Source organism: Aulonocara sp. 'chitande type north' Nkhata Bay, linkage group LG17 (assembly GCF_057382095.1).
Source record: "Aulonocara sp. 'chitande type north' Nkhata Bay isolate Kocher_YH1m ecotype deep benthic linkage group LG17, A_spYH_male_GT1.1, whole genome shotgun sequence".
Taxonomy (NCBI): domain Eukaryota; kingdom Metazoa; phylum Chordata; class Actinopteri; order Cichliformes; family Cichlidae; genus Aulonocara; species Aulonocara sp. 'chitande type north' Nkhata Bay.
The window spans coordinates 8267574-8284107 of record NC_141360.1 but is presented as its reverse complement, the minus strand read 5'-3'; the positions used below and the strand labels follow the sequence as shown (position 1 = coordinate 8284107).

Below are 16534 nucleotides of genomic sequence, written 5' to 3'. Positions count from 1 at the left end.
TTTTTCAGCAATGTCACTGTTTGTTCCAGGGCTTCACTGGACCTCTAGGCCCTGAAGGAAAAATGGGTCCAATGGGAAAACCTGTAGGTTTTTTTTCTCATTTTGTGTATGTGTGTGTGTAAGACTTGTACAAAGAAAAAGGAATTATTACACTCTGACATTCAGACTTTCACTGTATGTATTGTTTAATTTCCAATAAAGACAGTTAATTGATAATACAGATTGGAATACAGTGCTGTATGTGTCTTTATGCTATGTTATCCTTTTTTGCAGGGGCCAAGGGGTCCAAAAGGAAACGGTGGTGAAATGGTGAGATGAAATCAAACCCTTTAATCAAAACCTGGAAAGTCTTCTGTATTATTATGTCATGATTGCACTCTGCCAAAGTGTCAAACATTCCTGACTGAGAAACACTCGGTTGTCTTAGCGGTCACCTCAAAGCCGTTTGTGCGTGTAAAAACAGAGCTGTAGATGATGAAAGTTACATGAATGTGAGCTAGGGTGTAGTGGTAGTTTTGTTTATACGGCTTTCTTAAAGTGTCGGTGCTGTATGACACTTTAGGCTAAGGCTATGGCTGAGTCATAATGAGCACGCTCTCCTGGAGCGCAGTGTGGGGCCCTCTTGTGTAAACAATGCTGAGGAAGTGCCTTGACAAAATGTTAGCAGGGAAAGCCGCAGTGTAATCCACACAGTCACTTCTCGGTTGTGGTAGTTAGTTTGTCAGTTCTTTGCAAATCCCTCTGCATTTCACCCTACCACACGCAAACACACTGTACTCAATGGGCCTCTAATCCTAGGCTTTACTCAGATGCTGTTAAAATGTGCTCACAATATGGTATGGATATAAAGGACTTGAGATCCCACTTACAGACATCATGAAGTTCAGCTGCACCAATGTTTTGTCCCTAGTCCACCAGAGGGGGCAGTATGTGTGTGATACTACTGTCGCTCTACAGAGCATCTCAGAAGGATTCAGTTCAATTCAGTCCAATTCAATTTTATTTATACAGCGCTAAATCACAACAACAGTCGCTTCAAGGCGCTCGAAGGAAGATGAATCACGAATCTCTTCCATTCTGTTCACTGTGAGGCTGCACTTATTTAATCTATTTTATTTTTCGTCGTGTGTGTTATTTATGTAGAAGTGTATGTGTATCGTAATCATTTTAGCCATTTTAATGCGTATTTTCTATGTGCCTGACTCTTTCAGGGGCCTCAGGGACCACAGGGAAGCCCTGGACCCAGAGTAAGTGCTAACTACACTATCACTTTACAGAATGATTCCTACTGTATACACAGAACTACTGTATATACTTCACTGTTATTTTGGGTTATGAACAATTATGAATGAGAGTTTTCACAGGTCAAATATACAGAAGTGCAAATGTTTTGAGTCACCTCTCATTCCTTTATATTTTATTAGAAAATAAGAAATAGATGCGAGGATTTATGGAAATGTGCAAACATGCATGGAAATATAGTATGAAAGGCAAAAACTCAGTTTGTGGGCTTTTAATGTGTTTGAAAATCAATATTTGGTATGACCACCTTTATTCTTCAGCACACTCTGAACTTCATAAAGCTTCTTGAAGAACATCCAAAGCTTTTCTTTGGATGTTGGGCTGCCTTTCTTTCTGTTCTCTGTTGAGATGATCCAACACTGCCTCAATAATGTTGAGGTCTCTGGGGAGACCAGTCCATGTGTGATTGACATCATTGTGTGTATCCAGGTATGATTACACCGCATTGGCAGCATGTTTGGGATCATTTCCATGCTGAATAAGGTCAAAAAGCTTTTGATAATCAGATGCTTTCCAAACGGTACTGCATGGTAGATCAAAATCTCTGCCTCCACCATGTTTTACAGTTTGCTGTAGACGCTCCCTGTGGTACCTCTCTCCTGACTTTCTCCCCCTACATATTGATAATGATTTAGATTCAAATTTGGTGTTGCCATTGTTTTACTGTGTCAGGTCTTTGTTGGATTTTGTCCTGTTTCTTAAGGGCACAAGTTTCAGATACTATGTTAAGTTAATAGCTCACTATGTTGTTGCAAAAGTGCAGAAACATTTTATGCTGACCATACTTTTCCTTCTTCTTCACCTTCTTCTTCAACTCCTGAGTCTTGGAGAAACCCTTTCAAATAATCTTCTTCTTCAAATTCTGTTGTTTTCATGTTAATTCCGTTGTTTTTATTGAAATTCCGTTGTTTTCATTCAAACTGTTCTATTCATTCTAATTCTGTTGTTTGTTTTAAACTTCCATTGTTTTCATTCAAATGCTTTTGTTTTCATTATAATTCTACTCGTTTTCATGTTAATTCCGTTGTTTTCATTCTAACTCTGTTTGTTTTAAACTTCCATTGTTTTCATTCAAATTCCATTGTTTTGATTCTAATTCCGTTGTTTTCATTTCATTCTTCTTCTTCTTCTTCACCTTCTTCTTCTTCTTCTTCTTCTTCTTCTTCTTCACCTTCACCACAAATTGTGTTTTGGGGACGGCAACAATTTAAAATTGGTCTATACATAACACTAGATGCTTCTTTGATGCTTTAATGATTCAACAAACAGACAAAAAAACAACGTCAACAAAACATTCCTCCAAAAATGTTCAAGCGCAAGAACTAGACTAAAAATAAGTGAACAAGCAGCCAGTGTCGAAAGAAAACTTCTGAAAGATTTACAGAAAGCCTGGAGTCCAAATCTGTCTCCTTGGAAGCAAAATGTAAAGAAGTGAGAAGTGACTCAAGACTTCAGAGAATGACATGGCGAGCTGGGGTTAGGGCAGTTCTGTGGTTGTACACTCTACCATTTTCCTGCAGTGTACATTTTCTTCAGAGTCCATTGGCGCATACATGACAAACCAAAAAGTGAAATGATGGCAACCACAATGAGATCATTTCTGTGTGTGTGTTACTCATTTTGTCCTTTTCTTTCTACCACCCCAGGGACCCCCTGGCGCTCCTGGTCCAACAGTAAGTATTTTGTGTAATGCAGACAAGATTGCCTAGACAGCAGGAGTCTTGCTTTAATGTAAAATTCAGATGTTGTAATGATGTACAGTTCTTGAATATATATTACCTAGCCTGTAGGTATTTATATCTCATTGTGGTTGGGGGGGTAAATGAGTTACATCTCTCTCTTTCTTCTTTCCTGAAACCTAAGATATGTGCTTTTTCAAGCTTAAATAAACGTTTTAGTAAAAAATAAGTAATACAAGCCATTTTTTTCTGAGTGGCAGGGTATGAACGAACCAGGACAAGCACCTGTTTCCTGTCTTACTCTAGATGAGCCAACAAATGGTGTATGTCAATAATAACTAAGATCCCTGTGATTGTTTTTTCAGTAGCACTGACAAAGCCTTTTCTGGCGTGGCTACTCTTGTTTGTCCCAGATTCTGGATATCATGCAGCTTTCTGCTCTCTACATGACCTTTTCCTGTTCAAACAGTTCCAAGAACCCCCCTAAAACAACTCAGCTGCCTTTTTTGTGTACACACATTCAGGGATCGCTGTGGTGTTTATACTGAGGGGAATTTGTTAATTTTCCCGCAGCCAAAATCAAGAATGTGGCTGTTTATTGATCCAAGACTTATTTTTCTGCCCTTGTGTGGTATTAAAGTGTACACTGACGCTGTTAAAGTTTTCTCACTAAACTGGACATGTCTTTCTGCTGCCATATTTACTTTAATCAATGAGCAAGCTGACAGATTAAAATCTTTCAGTTTAATAATGAAGGCACTGAATTGTTTTCATTGGACTGAATATGGTGATTCTTAATCCACAGAGGGTGTTATATGACGACTTAGCAGTCTACAGTCCATCCGCTTCCAATGATGCCCTGAGGACTGAGGTGAAGCACTTTATAAGGATGGGTAGAGAAGTTATGGATTAGTAGATTTGTGAAGTCAGGTTAAAACTTGAGAGTTCACAGTGTTATCATCCTCGTACTTAACTAGAGTTTCCAGAATATGGAGATGAGCATGCCAGACCAGAACACGGAAGTACTTAAGACTCTACAGTATTTGAGCAGTGTGATCGAGAGCATCAAACAGCCTCTCGGGACAAAGGAGAACCCAGCTCGTGTCTGTAAAGACCTGCTGGACTGCCAGCACAAGTTAAAAGACGGTGAGTGTCTTCACCCATACATGGAAGACACTATTTTGCACAGGTAGCAGGTCTTAATATTAATATTCTTCTCTTTTCAGGTTGGTTCTGGGTTGATCCAAACCTGGGCTGTACGTCTGATGCCTTCCAGGTGTTCTGCAACTTTACAGCAGGGGGACAGACTTGTTTACATCCAGTGTCAACTGATAAGGTAACACTGAACGAGTGGGGGAAAAAAGGACACTTTTACTCTTACTTTAGACCAGGGGTGGGCGACTCCAGGCCTTGAGTGCTGGTATCCTGCAGGTTTTAGATATCATCCTGGGTCAACACACCTCGATCAAATGATTCGTTCATTACCAGGCTTCTGGAGAACTTCAGGACATGTTGAGGAGCTAATTTAGACATTTGAATCAGCTGTGTTGGATCAAGGACACATCTAAAACCTGCAGGACACCAGCACTCAAGGCCTGGAGTTGCCAACCCCTGATTCAGACCATAGTATTTAACACTGACAGTACAAGAAAAGTTTCATTTTGATTCATTTAGAGTTAGTTTTATTTTGCTATACTGCATTATGCTTATATTATTTTACTTTGCACACTGAAACAAAATTATTCACAAAATTATAAAACTATGACAGAGGGTTGTACTTCCTTGTACTCTCTTTAGCCAAGGAGTTCTAGTTTTGTGTCAGCTGAGCAAAGAACACCTTTCTAGGCTGCTTAATCTTTCTCCAGGTTGTCTTTCGCATACTTCATTCTAGCTTGAAGGTGTCTCTTCTGAAGAAGTGCAGTATTTCTTGGTCTCCAACCTCTTAGTCCATTCCTGTGCAGGGTTCTAGTTACTGTCTTAAATACTACTTCTTGACTTGGTTAAGTAACTCACTGCTGTCTTGGCAGTTGCTCTGGGGTCTTTAGACACATCTCTCACTGGTTTTCTTTCCAGATTCTTTGAAAATGTTCACTTCCTTCCATTGACAGGGTTGTTCTGTACTGTGTGGCTGTCTCCAAGTTTCTTGATGATACTTCTCACTCCAGCTCTTTGCATATCCATCTCTTGCTTTGTGAGCATCAGCAGTTCTTTTTCCAAGTCTAAACTGGTTTGTTTTCCTTTTGACATGATGCTATAGTGTTCACAATCTACACCGTCTGTGCACTTTCTCTCTCCAACAGATGGTATTTGACATAGGAAATGTCCAGATGAAGTTTCTCCATTTACTGAGCAGTGAGGCTAGCCAAAGCATCACGTTTCACTGCCTGAGTTATCAACCCTCCAGCACCGCAGACAGCTTCAGCTCCAGTGGACACAAAGAGAACACCAGGCTTCGGTTTCGTGGCTGGAACAAACAGATGTTTGAGAAAGACACACTACTTGAACCACATGTGCTACAAGATGAGTGCAAGGTAATGTGGTGTTTAAAAAAAAAAAAAAAGTGCCTTTGTTTTCGTTGTTAGGGCAGTTTGATTTAGTCGTGAGCATTTTCTGTGGTTATTCTTACAGAAACCCGCACATAATTCTGCATATCAATAGGACTGTCTCGTGAAATTATGACTTGCTGGGACTGATTTGAAAATGTAAACTGATATCCTGATGATATGCTCTGATATATTCTTTATGCTGGTGATAAATTGTTGGTTGTAATTAAATAGGTGACAGCAGAATTTTAAAGAACTTCCTAAAGATATATATATTTTTGTATTTACTAAAAGTCATTACCACAAATAAATAGAATCTGCTCCCCTCCCCCATTTGTCCTGTTCCAGATCCAAGATGGCAGCTGGCACCAGTCACGATTCCTCTTCCATACTCAGGACAGTGGTCAGCTACCAATTGTAGACATAGAGGAATTTCCCACTTCACAAATCAACAGTCAGCGAAACGTAGAAATCGGTCCAGTCTGCTTCCTCTGATACCAACATCCCTATCATCGAAGCCACTTTTATAAACCACTTAAATCCGCAGATTTTTAAAATTTCCTACCAAAGAGATGCTGGCACAGCAAGGCAGACTGTATCCCTGAGAGCTTGTTGCATTTGCTGGAGAGCTTCAGCAGGACTTACTGTGAGACTAACAAAAACCCAACATCGAACGGCAGGCAGCTCTACCTGGGAGAAATCAGTCTCTGTGGAACACCCATGCCAAAGAGGACAGTGTATACTGATATTTATCTAATCAATGTGTAAAGTATTTGTTTAGTTTTCACTCAAAAGGTGCATTGGGCCACTGCATATGGACCCATTTTACTTCCTGATGACGGGGGTAGGGCCTCACATTGCAGCAGCCTGTCCAAAACCCAAAACTCAAACCTGCCATTCACTCATGTTCCACCCCTTCAACTCCCAAACACACCATCCTTGGAAGGGGTCGAATCCAAAGGATCATGCCAGGCCTCTGCAGAGGGCACTATCTAACTAAAGGTGCAATAGCATATGGAAAATGTGTGTGCTTTAAATATTTCATTGTCCAATCAGAGGCTATATTTGATATTGTTTTTCATTATGTTTTTGTCTTCGGTCCCATCCAGTCGGACCTGTACATCTTGACAGATGGTACTCTACCTCTACCTGCTTTCAAAAATAGTCAAATTAGTCATTTTTACCTTTTGTTTTGTATGTACCGGTTACATCAGAATTTATGTTGTTTGAATGCTTATGTTGATTTGGTCACTTCTAATTTATGAACCATTTTTTGATACACAACATATTTTCATAGCTTTTCCTACTATGTGGTAGTTTCCTCAGGGGAAACCTATCATTGGTGCTGCAACGTTTCCTGTGTATATATTGACAGCATACTTCAATGTTTATTTATAACCTGGTTTTTTTTTTTGGTTTGTTTTTAGATTTATTATTATTTTTTTGGTCACATTACTGTGGTACAGTAAAGTTATACTCTCAGAGAACTTGCTTACTTGGTCAACCACAGCTCGGTCTAGAGGAGTATTTATGTTTGAAGTGTGTGTGTGTGTGTGTGTGTGTGTGTGTGTGTGTGCGCGTGCATGCACACCTGTGACTGTGTGTTCATCATACTGCTTTATAAATTCAGAAGTCAAATGCAGCTACGGGAGGACAAAATCAAAAAACACAGAAAACAGTCATCATACTCTTAAGTTATGTTACCATTAATTAAGTGTAATTACATAAAGTTTGTGGAGGACAAAGTTGGATGCAAATGTGTAAATAAAAAAATAATTTTAGAAACAAATAAATGGGACATTTTATCCACATGTGGTTTTGTTACCTTTTTTTTGAATGAAGGACATACTTGTTATAAAGAGTGGTGGAGTAATACCTCATTATCAGTTTCAGATGTGCACAATAACAGGTTGAGATCTGCACCCAGTGTTACTTAAGTAAAAAATTTCCCCCCTAATGTTACAACCATAAAAATACACTGCTAAAAAATATTAAAGGAACACTTTTTAATCAGCATCAAATCTGGGATATTAATCTGGTCAGGTAAGTAGCAGAGGGGGTTTCAGCTGCTTTGGTGTTAATGAAATTAACAACAGGCACACTAGCGGGGCAACAATAAGACGAGCTGCACAAGAGGAATGGTTTTTATAAGTGGAGGCCACAGGTGTTTTCTTTTCCTCGTCGTCTCTTTTGTTTTTTCACAAGTTTTGCATTTGGCAAGGTCTGTGTCACTGCTGGTTACATGAGGTGATACCTGGACCCTACAGAGCTCGCACAGGTAGTTCAACTCCAGGATGGCACATCGATATGTCCAATGCCAGAAGCTTTTGTGTCTCCCAGCAGTCTTAAGAGATAAGGAGGAGATTCCACGAGACAGACTGTTTCTCTAAGAAAGATGAAATAGTTGTAGAAGGCCCTTAACCCAATAGCAGGACCTGTATCTGCTCCTTTGTGCAAGAAGGAATAGGATGAGCACTGCCAGAGCTACAAAATGACCTCCAGCAGGCCACTGCTGTGAATGTCTGACCAAATTATCAGAAACAGATTTCATGAGGGTGGCGTGTGGCCTGACATCTTGCCGTGGGCTCTGTGCTCACTGCCCAACACTGTAGAGCCCTAATTGCATTTGCCATAGAAAACCAGAATTGGCACCTCATGTTTCTTACAGTTGAGAGTAGGTTTACCCTGGACACATCTGCCAGACGTAAAAGGGTCTGGAGAAACTGTAAAGAGTGTTAGGCTGCCTGTAACATCGTCTGGCATCTCGACACATCTGCCATTAGATATTAGGATGAAATCCTTGGAGCCATTGTCAGATCCTATACTGGTGCAGTGAGTCCTGGCTTCCTGCTGGTGCACAACAATGTGGTGAGAGGAAGCAGGCAGTTCCTGGAAGATGAATGAATCAACATCATTGCCTGCCCCCCCACGCTTGCCTGACCTGAATCCAATAGAACGGCTCTGGAAGTTCTGTCAGTTTGCTTCTCACGCTGTTCAGCAGCGCAGTCATGTACAGATCTGAGTGAAGCTCCTCCAGGGTACCATCTGTCATGCCATTAGGAGCATGCTCTGATGTTTTCAGCACGCCCCAAAATGGACTAGTCTGCTGTGTCATTTTTTCACCTTTTGGGGTATCAGTTGATATAGCATCCTTTCGTTCGTTTACCCAGTCCACATCAGTATAAATATCCAGCGCGATTTTTTTCCCAGTTAAGATCTGATGAGTTTTCAAAGTCTTTATTTAACTTTAAAAAGTGACACTGTCATTTTATAAAACTAATTCAATTAATTCACAATGATGCAGCGGTTAATCACAGTAATAGCGTCCGAATGCAGTGGCCTACTGAGGCCCTTCTGTGTGGAGTTTGCATTTTCCTCTTGTGCCTCTTGTGGTTTCCTCCCACAGTCCAAAGACATGCATGTTAGATTAAGTGGTTATTCTAAATCAAGGAGCAAATGTGAGCATGAATGGTTGTTTTTATGTTTTGGTCATACAATAGGATGACCAGTTCAGGGAGTGCAGGTAGTATAGACTCCAGCTTCTCTGCGATCCTCAATTAGAGAAGTGATTAAGAAGATCGATGGATGGATGAATTCACTTTTCTTTCTAAACTGCTGATCAGTTTTTTGAGGGATGTTGAATATGGTGCATGGGCATGTACCCTCTTGTTCACACACACACAGCTTAAAGAAATCTTCTTTAATTCATATCACTCACTCCTTTAATAAACACAGCCTATATAAACACACATAGAAATCTCGTGAGAAAAGAAACTCAAATAAGTGCTGGAGCTTGTGAGAGGGTCTGATGTAGCTACTATCCTGCCCAGCGACCCATTATTGCTCTTACTTCTTGCATATTCTATTATCCGTGTCTATTTTAAGCTTGGATACACTGGCAGGCACAGAGACCAAAAATAACAACAAACAAACAACAACAACAAAAACAGTGCTGGCGAGCTGATCATGGGATGCATTTCTGACGCGCAGACACCGAGAGGCGCCAATGAGCACATTTTCCAACCGGAACTTGTATCCACGTGCTGGCACCGGGGCGGAAGAGCATTTGTTTTGATCCCGGCGTGTCGTTTCGTCCGCGTGCAACTACAATTCTCCCGTTATGAGCGCAGTAATTCTTCCAACAGCACACATGTCATCCGCGGAGAACAAAGTCGAAAATAGCAGCACCGAAGAAGAGGAGAGAGGGAAGAAAAGAAAGATGTCTCTTTCCAGGTAAGCGATTTAAACCGACTGCAGCTCAGCCACAAAACTAGGACAATATTTTGCGTTTGCTGTAAAGATTGTTTGCTCAGCTTCACTTCTCAGAGTCGGCATAATCCTAATATTTGTTAACCGAGTAGCAGATACATCTGCTGTCCCATACCAGATGCTACTTATCGTAATATGTTTATGCTAGGCAGTTATGAAGTTAGCAGGCTATTAGTTAGCTTCAAGTGAGACCACCACAGCCAAACTCTTCACTCTGTTTCTTCTTCGTTTATTAACACTTACTTTAACCTTTTAGTATATATTAAGTATATCTCCTAAAGTTTGTCACACAAAACATTTTCTGGCTCAACTACAGGTTATGTGTGCGTGTTGAGCACCGTTACTTGTTAAACACACTCACAGTTTGACGTGTTGTATGTCCTGCAGTTGTGGTGTTTGCGGATCAGAGGAGGCCAAGTACAGGTGTCCAGCCTGCCTTACTCATTCCTGCAGGTGAGATGAATATCCTCTGATTAAGTGCTAAAGCCTTAGCAGCAAATACACACAAAAACGAAGCTGCTTATCCATAATGTGGTTAGGACTAATTGTGCTTTTGTAAACCACTGGGTGACTTCACCTCTTTAGACCTTTATAAATTCAAAATGTAGAAGTTTATTCTCTTATTCTTTCATGACCTTCTTCCAGGATGTGGCTGTTATTGATTTATTGATACTCTTTTAAAAATTTGTTAATATACAAATATTTTAAGTGGAATAGAAAGTGACCTTATTGTGAAGTAATTTAAAACTGCAACACATTTTCACCTTGTAAAGTGTCCCACTGGTGTTGCATTGTTTGCTTTCACCTATCAGAGAGCACAGTGTGGTGCTGTGGAATAATAATAATCCATGGAAAAGGACAGATTTTGGCATCTTAAGTCATCTATGTCAATTAAGTTTTAAATACTGTCATAGAATAAACAGTACTTCTGTATGCATGAGTGTACTGGACAGCATTCATAAGTGAGGTCCAATCACATTTTAACTCCAGCTCTCATACTCTGTTGACTGTATATAGAAATGGCACTTATTCCTCAATGGTTAATGAGGTATGTGGTGGACACTCTAAACTGTATTTGGGCTGTGATCATTTCATTTCAAATTGCACCTGTGAATGGACCCCCAATTCTGAAGCCTTTGTCATTACCTCTTTTCCCTTAAGGTAGTGCAGTTGAGAAGCAGACATTTTGACAAGTTGTCCAAAGAAACTCATGACAGAGTTGGCGGGTTGTGTATGGCAGTCCTTTGTAAACTAGTTGCCAGAGTCTGACCCATAGCCAATAACACCAGAGGTTCCCATTTTTTCAGCCAAGCAATTAATAGTGCTGTGGTAGTTTCAGCTTTTTGTCATTGGCAAAAAGCTGAAATGACTACCTTCTAGATTGGCCATTGCACTGATGGAAAATGGTTCCAACATTTTTGAAGTTAACTGTTCATTTAATCACATCGCACAATCTTTTTTTATTAATTTATTAGGTCCAAGATTTCATGCAGGAAAAAAAAGAGACATAACATTTACAATGTCATCACAGACAATTTTGTGTTTGTAGTGTTAAAGCTCCACTGGGATAGCATAATTCTGTCTTCCATTTGTTTTCCATCGCTATTTAAAAAACAGAGGAAAAAATACCCGGTAACCTAAGAATTACAATCTTCCACATCTTCTACCCTTATGTGCAGATAAATATTATCGATGACTGACAGATGGCCGTGTTTTTGTTTTTACTTTCTGAACTTTCCTTTGATTCATGTCCAGCATCAGCATGCCTCAGAACAGCATGCCTCACAAAATCTCAATGGTCCGTTGCCCATTCTTGGAATTCTGTCGATGCTAAAGCATTTACAACTTCACCTTCTAATACTGAATAGTACAAAAATTATATTGCTAAACATTTCTTTAAGATTTATCTGACGGGGGCTAACAAATGTGCTTTCCACTCTCGTATTGTTGCCTGTTGTTTTGGGCATCATTCAGCATTCCTTTTACATAGTTTCTAGGAATACAGTCTCTGGTATGACTTGGGCCAGATATCCGTCTTTCAGCAAGAGTGCGAAAACTGGCCTAGTCATGCCAAGGTTTTTGTGTTTGGTGTGAAGGAGTGTAAGTTTTTATATTTAACCCCCCAACGCCTCGTAGATCTCCTTTTATACATGAGCTTTTAAGACTTCTGCATCATCAGTTCAATTCCCAAAAAACCCCAAATAAACTGCACAATATATTTTTAAACAAATGCCAAACGTGTAGCAAATATGATACAAATCGAAACTAATTTATACAAATTAAGATTTTTTTTTATTGTATTTTTTAACGTCAGAAGGTTAAATAAATACTCCTTTTTTTTTTCTTTTGAAAAATTAGGATTTTCCTGGCAATTATTTCATGGTACAAGCTTTAAAGGGTTAAGATCTTTCAAAAACAACACTTGAAGTCATGACAGAGAGCATGTTTAGCCTGGTTATCAGCTGCAGCTGGGAACATCATCTCAAAGATAAGAGCAAGCCTCACTCCAGAGCATGTCCACTGCAATTGTGAATCCATGAACTGATTTATCTGTAAACTTTGGAAACTTCTTATTTTGGACTTAATATTTGTATTTATTTTACTTTTATTCTGACGGTCCTTTTGAGTTGAATTCATGTGTTCCCTGGGTCACTATTTTAATTTGCTGTTGGATGAGACAACAGGGTGATTCACAGAGTTGAGCAGGTGAGATACTGAAATAATCGTTGAATGATCAAAGAGAAATTGACAGGTTAGTTGACTACCAAAATCATCTTTAATCTTGTATTATTTAAAAATGTCAAACATCCCGCGTCAGGCAGTATTACCCAATGTTCCTTTGGGTTATTTTAAAAAACAAAAAAACAGTACAGTTTGTTTGTTTTTAACATTTTTCTTTGGCTCCCTTTCAGGCAAGGATTTATGGTTTACATTGACTAGCACAATTCTACATTCTGTTTTTATTTACATTTCACACAGTGCCCTTTTTTGTGAACTGGCTTAATCATTCCAACCTAAACTCAATTTCCTTCGGGGTCAACCTTTGGGATCAATAAAGTTTTATTGAATTGAATTGAATAAGGAAATGACTGCCTACCATGACTGTCCGTTTATCTTTTGTAGCTTGCCGTGTGTGAAGAAGCACAAGGAAGTTTCAGGATGCAGTGGCGTTAGAAATAAAACAGCATTTGTGACACTGTCACAATTTGATGAAATGGCACTTCTCAGTGGTGAGCAGCCTCTTTGCTGGTATAAGTCATTCTATTAATGTGTGTTATCATAGAAATGTGCTATTTTCTCATTTTCATAATTACCATTGGCCCTTTGTCTCAACTGTAGATTACAGGTTTCTGGAGGATACTGGCCGATTTGCTGATGGTGCCACCAGAGACAACCTCGTCCAGGCTCCTCGTGTCACTGTCAAAGTAAGCCCTGTGTTGATAGATTTAGTGTGTTGAATGTTGTTTTGTTTTACATTTTTGGGCATATGTGAGCATGAATTCAGAATGGAGTACAGATAAATTCTTGTATTGTTTTTAGTAACAAACACTAATAATTGTGGCCCATTCTAGCTTAGATTTCCACTGAATTCAACTCGTTCTGCCCCTCAGAGTAAGCCCAGTAATAAAATATTTCGGGGAGATGTATACCTTTATTTGTTTTATGATGTTACAAACATAAAAAAGATTTAAATATGAGTTTTAAATGTTAGTATAATAAATTAAAATAGGGTGGGTTGCTTTGGTGAGGACGTGTGCTATTTAAAATAATGGTGCTTACTAGAACCATATACCTTTATTCATCTTGTCCTAATAGACTGGTTCAATAGTGTAGTGGTTTACATATTTACCTAACAAGCAAAAAAAAAAATCCCTTTTTTAAATCTGGGAGAAGACCCAAATCCCTTCATAAGGAAGTGTGACAGTTGTCAAAAATCTGCCAAATCAAACATGTGGAGCTACCTGATGAGGAGAATAACAGATAAGCACAGTTTGTTGGAGAACTGTTTATGACCCCTGGTGAAACCTTGTAGAAAAGCCAAAACCCTTTAAAAGTGTGGAGCACATACACTTAGTTGACACTCTATTAAATACACTTTGCTAGTACCAGATTGAACCAAGGTGATGGAAGCATTCCTCCAACTCTGATTCATAATTTGTAGCATTAGGCAGCTGCTGCACATCTGTGATGAGAATCTCCTGTTCCACCACATCCCAAAGGTGTTCTATTGATTTGAGACCTGGTGCCTGTGGAGGTCATTTGAGTACAGTGAACTCATCATCATGACATTGGCGTGAGATAATTTGAGCTTTGTGACATGGCTCATTATGCTACTGGAAGCAGCCATCAGAAGCCATCAGGGAACACTTGGCTCAAAAAGGAATTCACATGGTCAGCAGCAATACACACATGTAAAGATCCTCATTTGATATTCCTCACCATCACCATGCCTCCTGACATCGCACCCACATTAAACGCAGGGACTGAACATACGCACGCACGCACGCACGCACGCACGCACGCACGCACACACACACACACACACACACACAATGGCCTGTATTTGTATAGCGCTTTACTTAGTTCCTATGGACCCCAAAGCGCTTTACACTACATTCAGTCATCCACCCATTCACACACACACATTCACACACTGGTGATGGCAGCTACATTGTAGCCACAGCCACCCTGGGGCGCACTGGCAGAGGCGAGGCTGCCGGACACCGATGCCACCGGGCCCTCTGACCACCACCAGTAGGCAACAGGTGAAGTGTCTTGCCCAAGGACACAACGACCGAGACTGTCGGAGCCGGGGCTCGAACCGGCAACCTTCCGATTACAAAACGAACTGCCAACTCTTGAGCCACGATCGCCCATAACAGAACACACACACATTGGACAAAACAAACAAATGGCCAACTGTACCCTCATACATACAATAATAACACTGAACCATTGAACTTACAACCACTTGCACTTTATATAACTAACTACTGCATAATTTATCCATATCCATCTCAATGATCTCAACTGCACTACTGTAAATGCTGGATAGACAATCATACTGTACAATACAATAATTATAGTTTTTACAACTGTTTATTAATACTCGTAATTGTATATCTACAATCTGTATAGTTTTCATATTTCATATTTCTGTATAGTTTTCATATTTTTAACCATATTTATAACCTCCATTGTACATTGTAACATACCTATAATTAGAGCTGGGCGATAGAACGATAACGATATGTATCGCGATATAACTTTTACTCGATAGAGAAATTAAGCTATCGCGATGTACCTCGCCGCTCTTGTCCTCTTAAAATAAATAAAAAAGTAAAAAAAATTTAAAAAAAAAAAAAGGTCAGCCAATCCAAACTAAGTAGCGCAGAGCCGAACCAATCACAGCCGCAGCGTCACGTCGCGTGACTTGTTACGTACACCACAAGTGCCAAGCCGCACGTGTGTTTGTTTGGGAAGCATCCAGCGGGTAATGGAGCCAGCGGGTAATGGAGGAAATGAGTGTGCCGACTAGAAAAATCAACCGAGCGTGACCGAAGAGAAAACAGATGATGGTTCCAATGCCGGAGAGATTGTCGAACGGAAGAGCCATAGAAGTTCCGTAGTGTGAAGGTATTTCGGCTATTTCAAGTCTGACAAAAAACAGAGTAGCGTGCACTGTAAATTGTGCCGAAAGCAAGTCTGGAAATACAATAAACTGGTGCATGCGTCACACTGTGCGCCACGTTATTGTTTCGGTGAAATGAATTTCTACAATACTGTTACTGTTAATTCTACTCTCTGCAGTGTTTAAATGCTTACATATACACACAGTTACTGTCCCTCCACACATACGACTCGGTTCTGCTTCTATGCCCCAGCTTTGTTTACTTTTTCCCACCGAGGCTTCTAGACTTCTGATTGGCCAACATTTCTGCACGGTTAGGAATCTAGCGCCACCTGCTGCTTTGGCATGTTCATAGCAGCGTTTTCCTTCATTTCTGCCTTTATGTGTGGACGGGATTATTTTTTAAAACGAAAACGGAAAATCTCCGTTTTCAAAAATACCCGTGTACGTGTGGACGTAGCCTCAGTCTCTGACTGGAAGCGCTAATTCGTCATTCGGCTTTTGTCAGACTAAAGTAACTGTTAAAACTGTTTGAAAAGCTAAGCTATACAACAAGGAGAGATTGAGAATTTCCTTTTAGTTCTCAGTTTATTTGATATTGACAAAAGTTAGTCAGTTTTGTCTGTTCTTCTGTAAAACAAACTAAGATTTATTTTTAGAATTAATATTTTGTTTCTAAGTGGAATTGACAATTTAGTCTGTTTCGTTTGTTCTATTTTGAAACTTAAACGCTTTAGCGGCTGCCTTTTGTGTAGTTTGCAATATTTGCCTTTATTTATCTGAAAAAGTCTCATGTTCCTTAAGTACATCTACCCTGTTGAACTTATTATGGGAAATAAATATTTAAATAAAAACAAGCTGCTGATTATTTCACATTTTACTTGTGAGCAACGGCACATTTAAATCTTACAAATATAGTTATTTGGCTTATATCGTGATAGATATCGTTATCGCCTGAAATGAAAAAAACATATCGTGATATGAAAAAATCTCATATCGCCCAGCTCTACCTATAATAGACCCATATTCTGTGATATATCTATATTATTGCTAGAGCACTTCTGGATGGATGCAAACTGCATTTCGTTGCCTTGTACTTGTGATTTGAT

At 39.6% G+C, this 16534-nt stretch overlaps 2 protein-coding genes across 3 annotated transcripts in view; both read left to right on the top strand.

The window, feature by feature from the left end:
* Window positions 1-7326, top strand: part of col24a1 (collagen type XXIV alpha 1) — an 85684-nt gene extending 78358 nt beyond the window's left edge. Inside the window, exons 52-60 of the mRNA XM_086268401.1 lie at window positions 30-83; window positions 274-309; window positions 1212-1247; window positions 2949-2975; window positions 3787-3852; window positions 3959-4127; window positions 4208-4317; window positions 5282-5512; window positions 5873-7326. Of these exons, the coding sequence (XP_086124527.1) occupies window positions 30-83; window positions 274-309; window positions 1212-1247; window positions 2949-2975; window positions 3787-3852; window positions 3959-4127; window positions 4208-4317; window positions 5282-5512; window positions 5873-6019 (876 nt within the window). The 3' untranslated portion in view covers window positions 6020-7326. The remainder of the gene's footprint in view (window positions 1-29; window positions 84-273; window positions 310-1211; window positions 1248-2948; window positions 2976-3786; window positions 3853-3958; window positions 4128-4207; window positions 4318-5281; window positions 5513-5872) is intronic.
* A 2124-nt stretch (window positions 7327-9450) lies between these two features.
* znhit6 (zinc finger HIT-type containing 6) overlaps window positions 9451-16534 on the top strand; it is a 47805-nt gene continuing 40721 nt past the window's right edge. The window contains exons 1-4 of one of the 2 annotated variants that reach the window (XM_086269700.1): window positions 9451-9757; window positions 10181-10246; window positions 12917-13023; window positions 13133-13218. In XM_086269700.1, the coding sequence (XP_086125826.1) occupies window positions 9645-9757; window positions 10181-10246; window positions 12917-13023; window positions 13133-13218 (372 nt within the window). In that variant the 5' untranslated portion in view covers window positions 9451-9644. The remainder of the gene's footprint in view (window positions 9758-10180; window positions 10247-12916; window positions 13024-13132; window positions 13219-16534) is intronic. The other variant, XM_086269702.1, reaches the window with a different exon arrangement.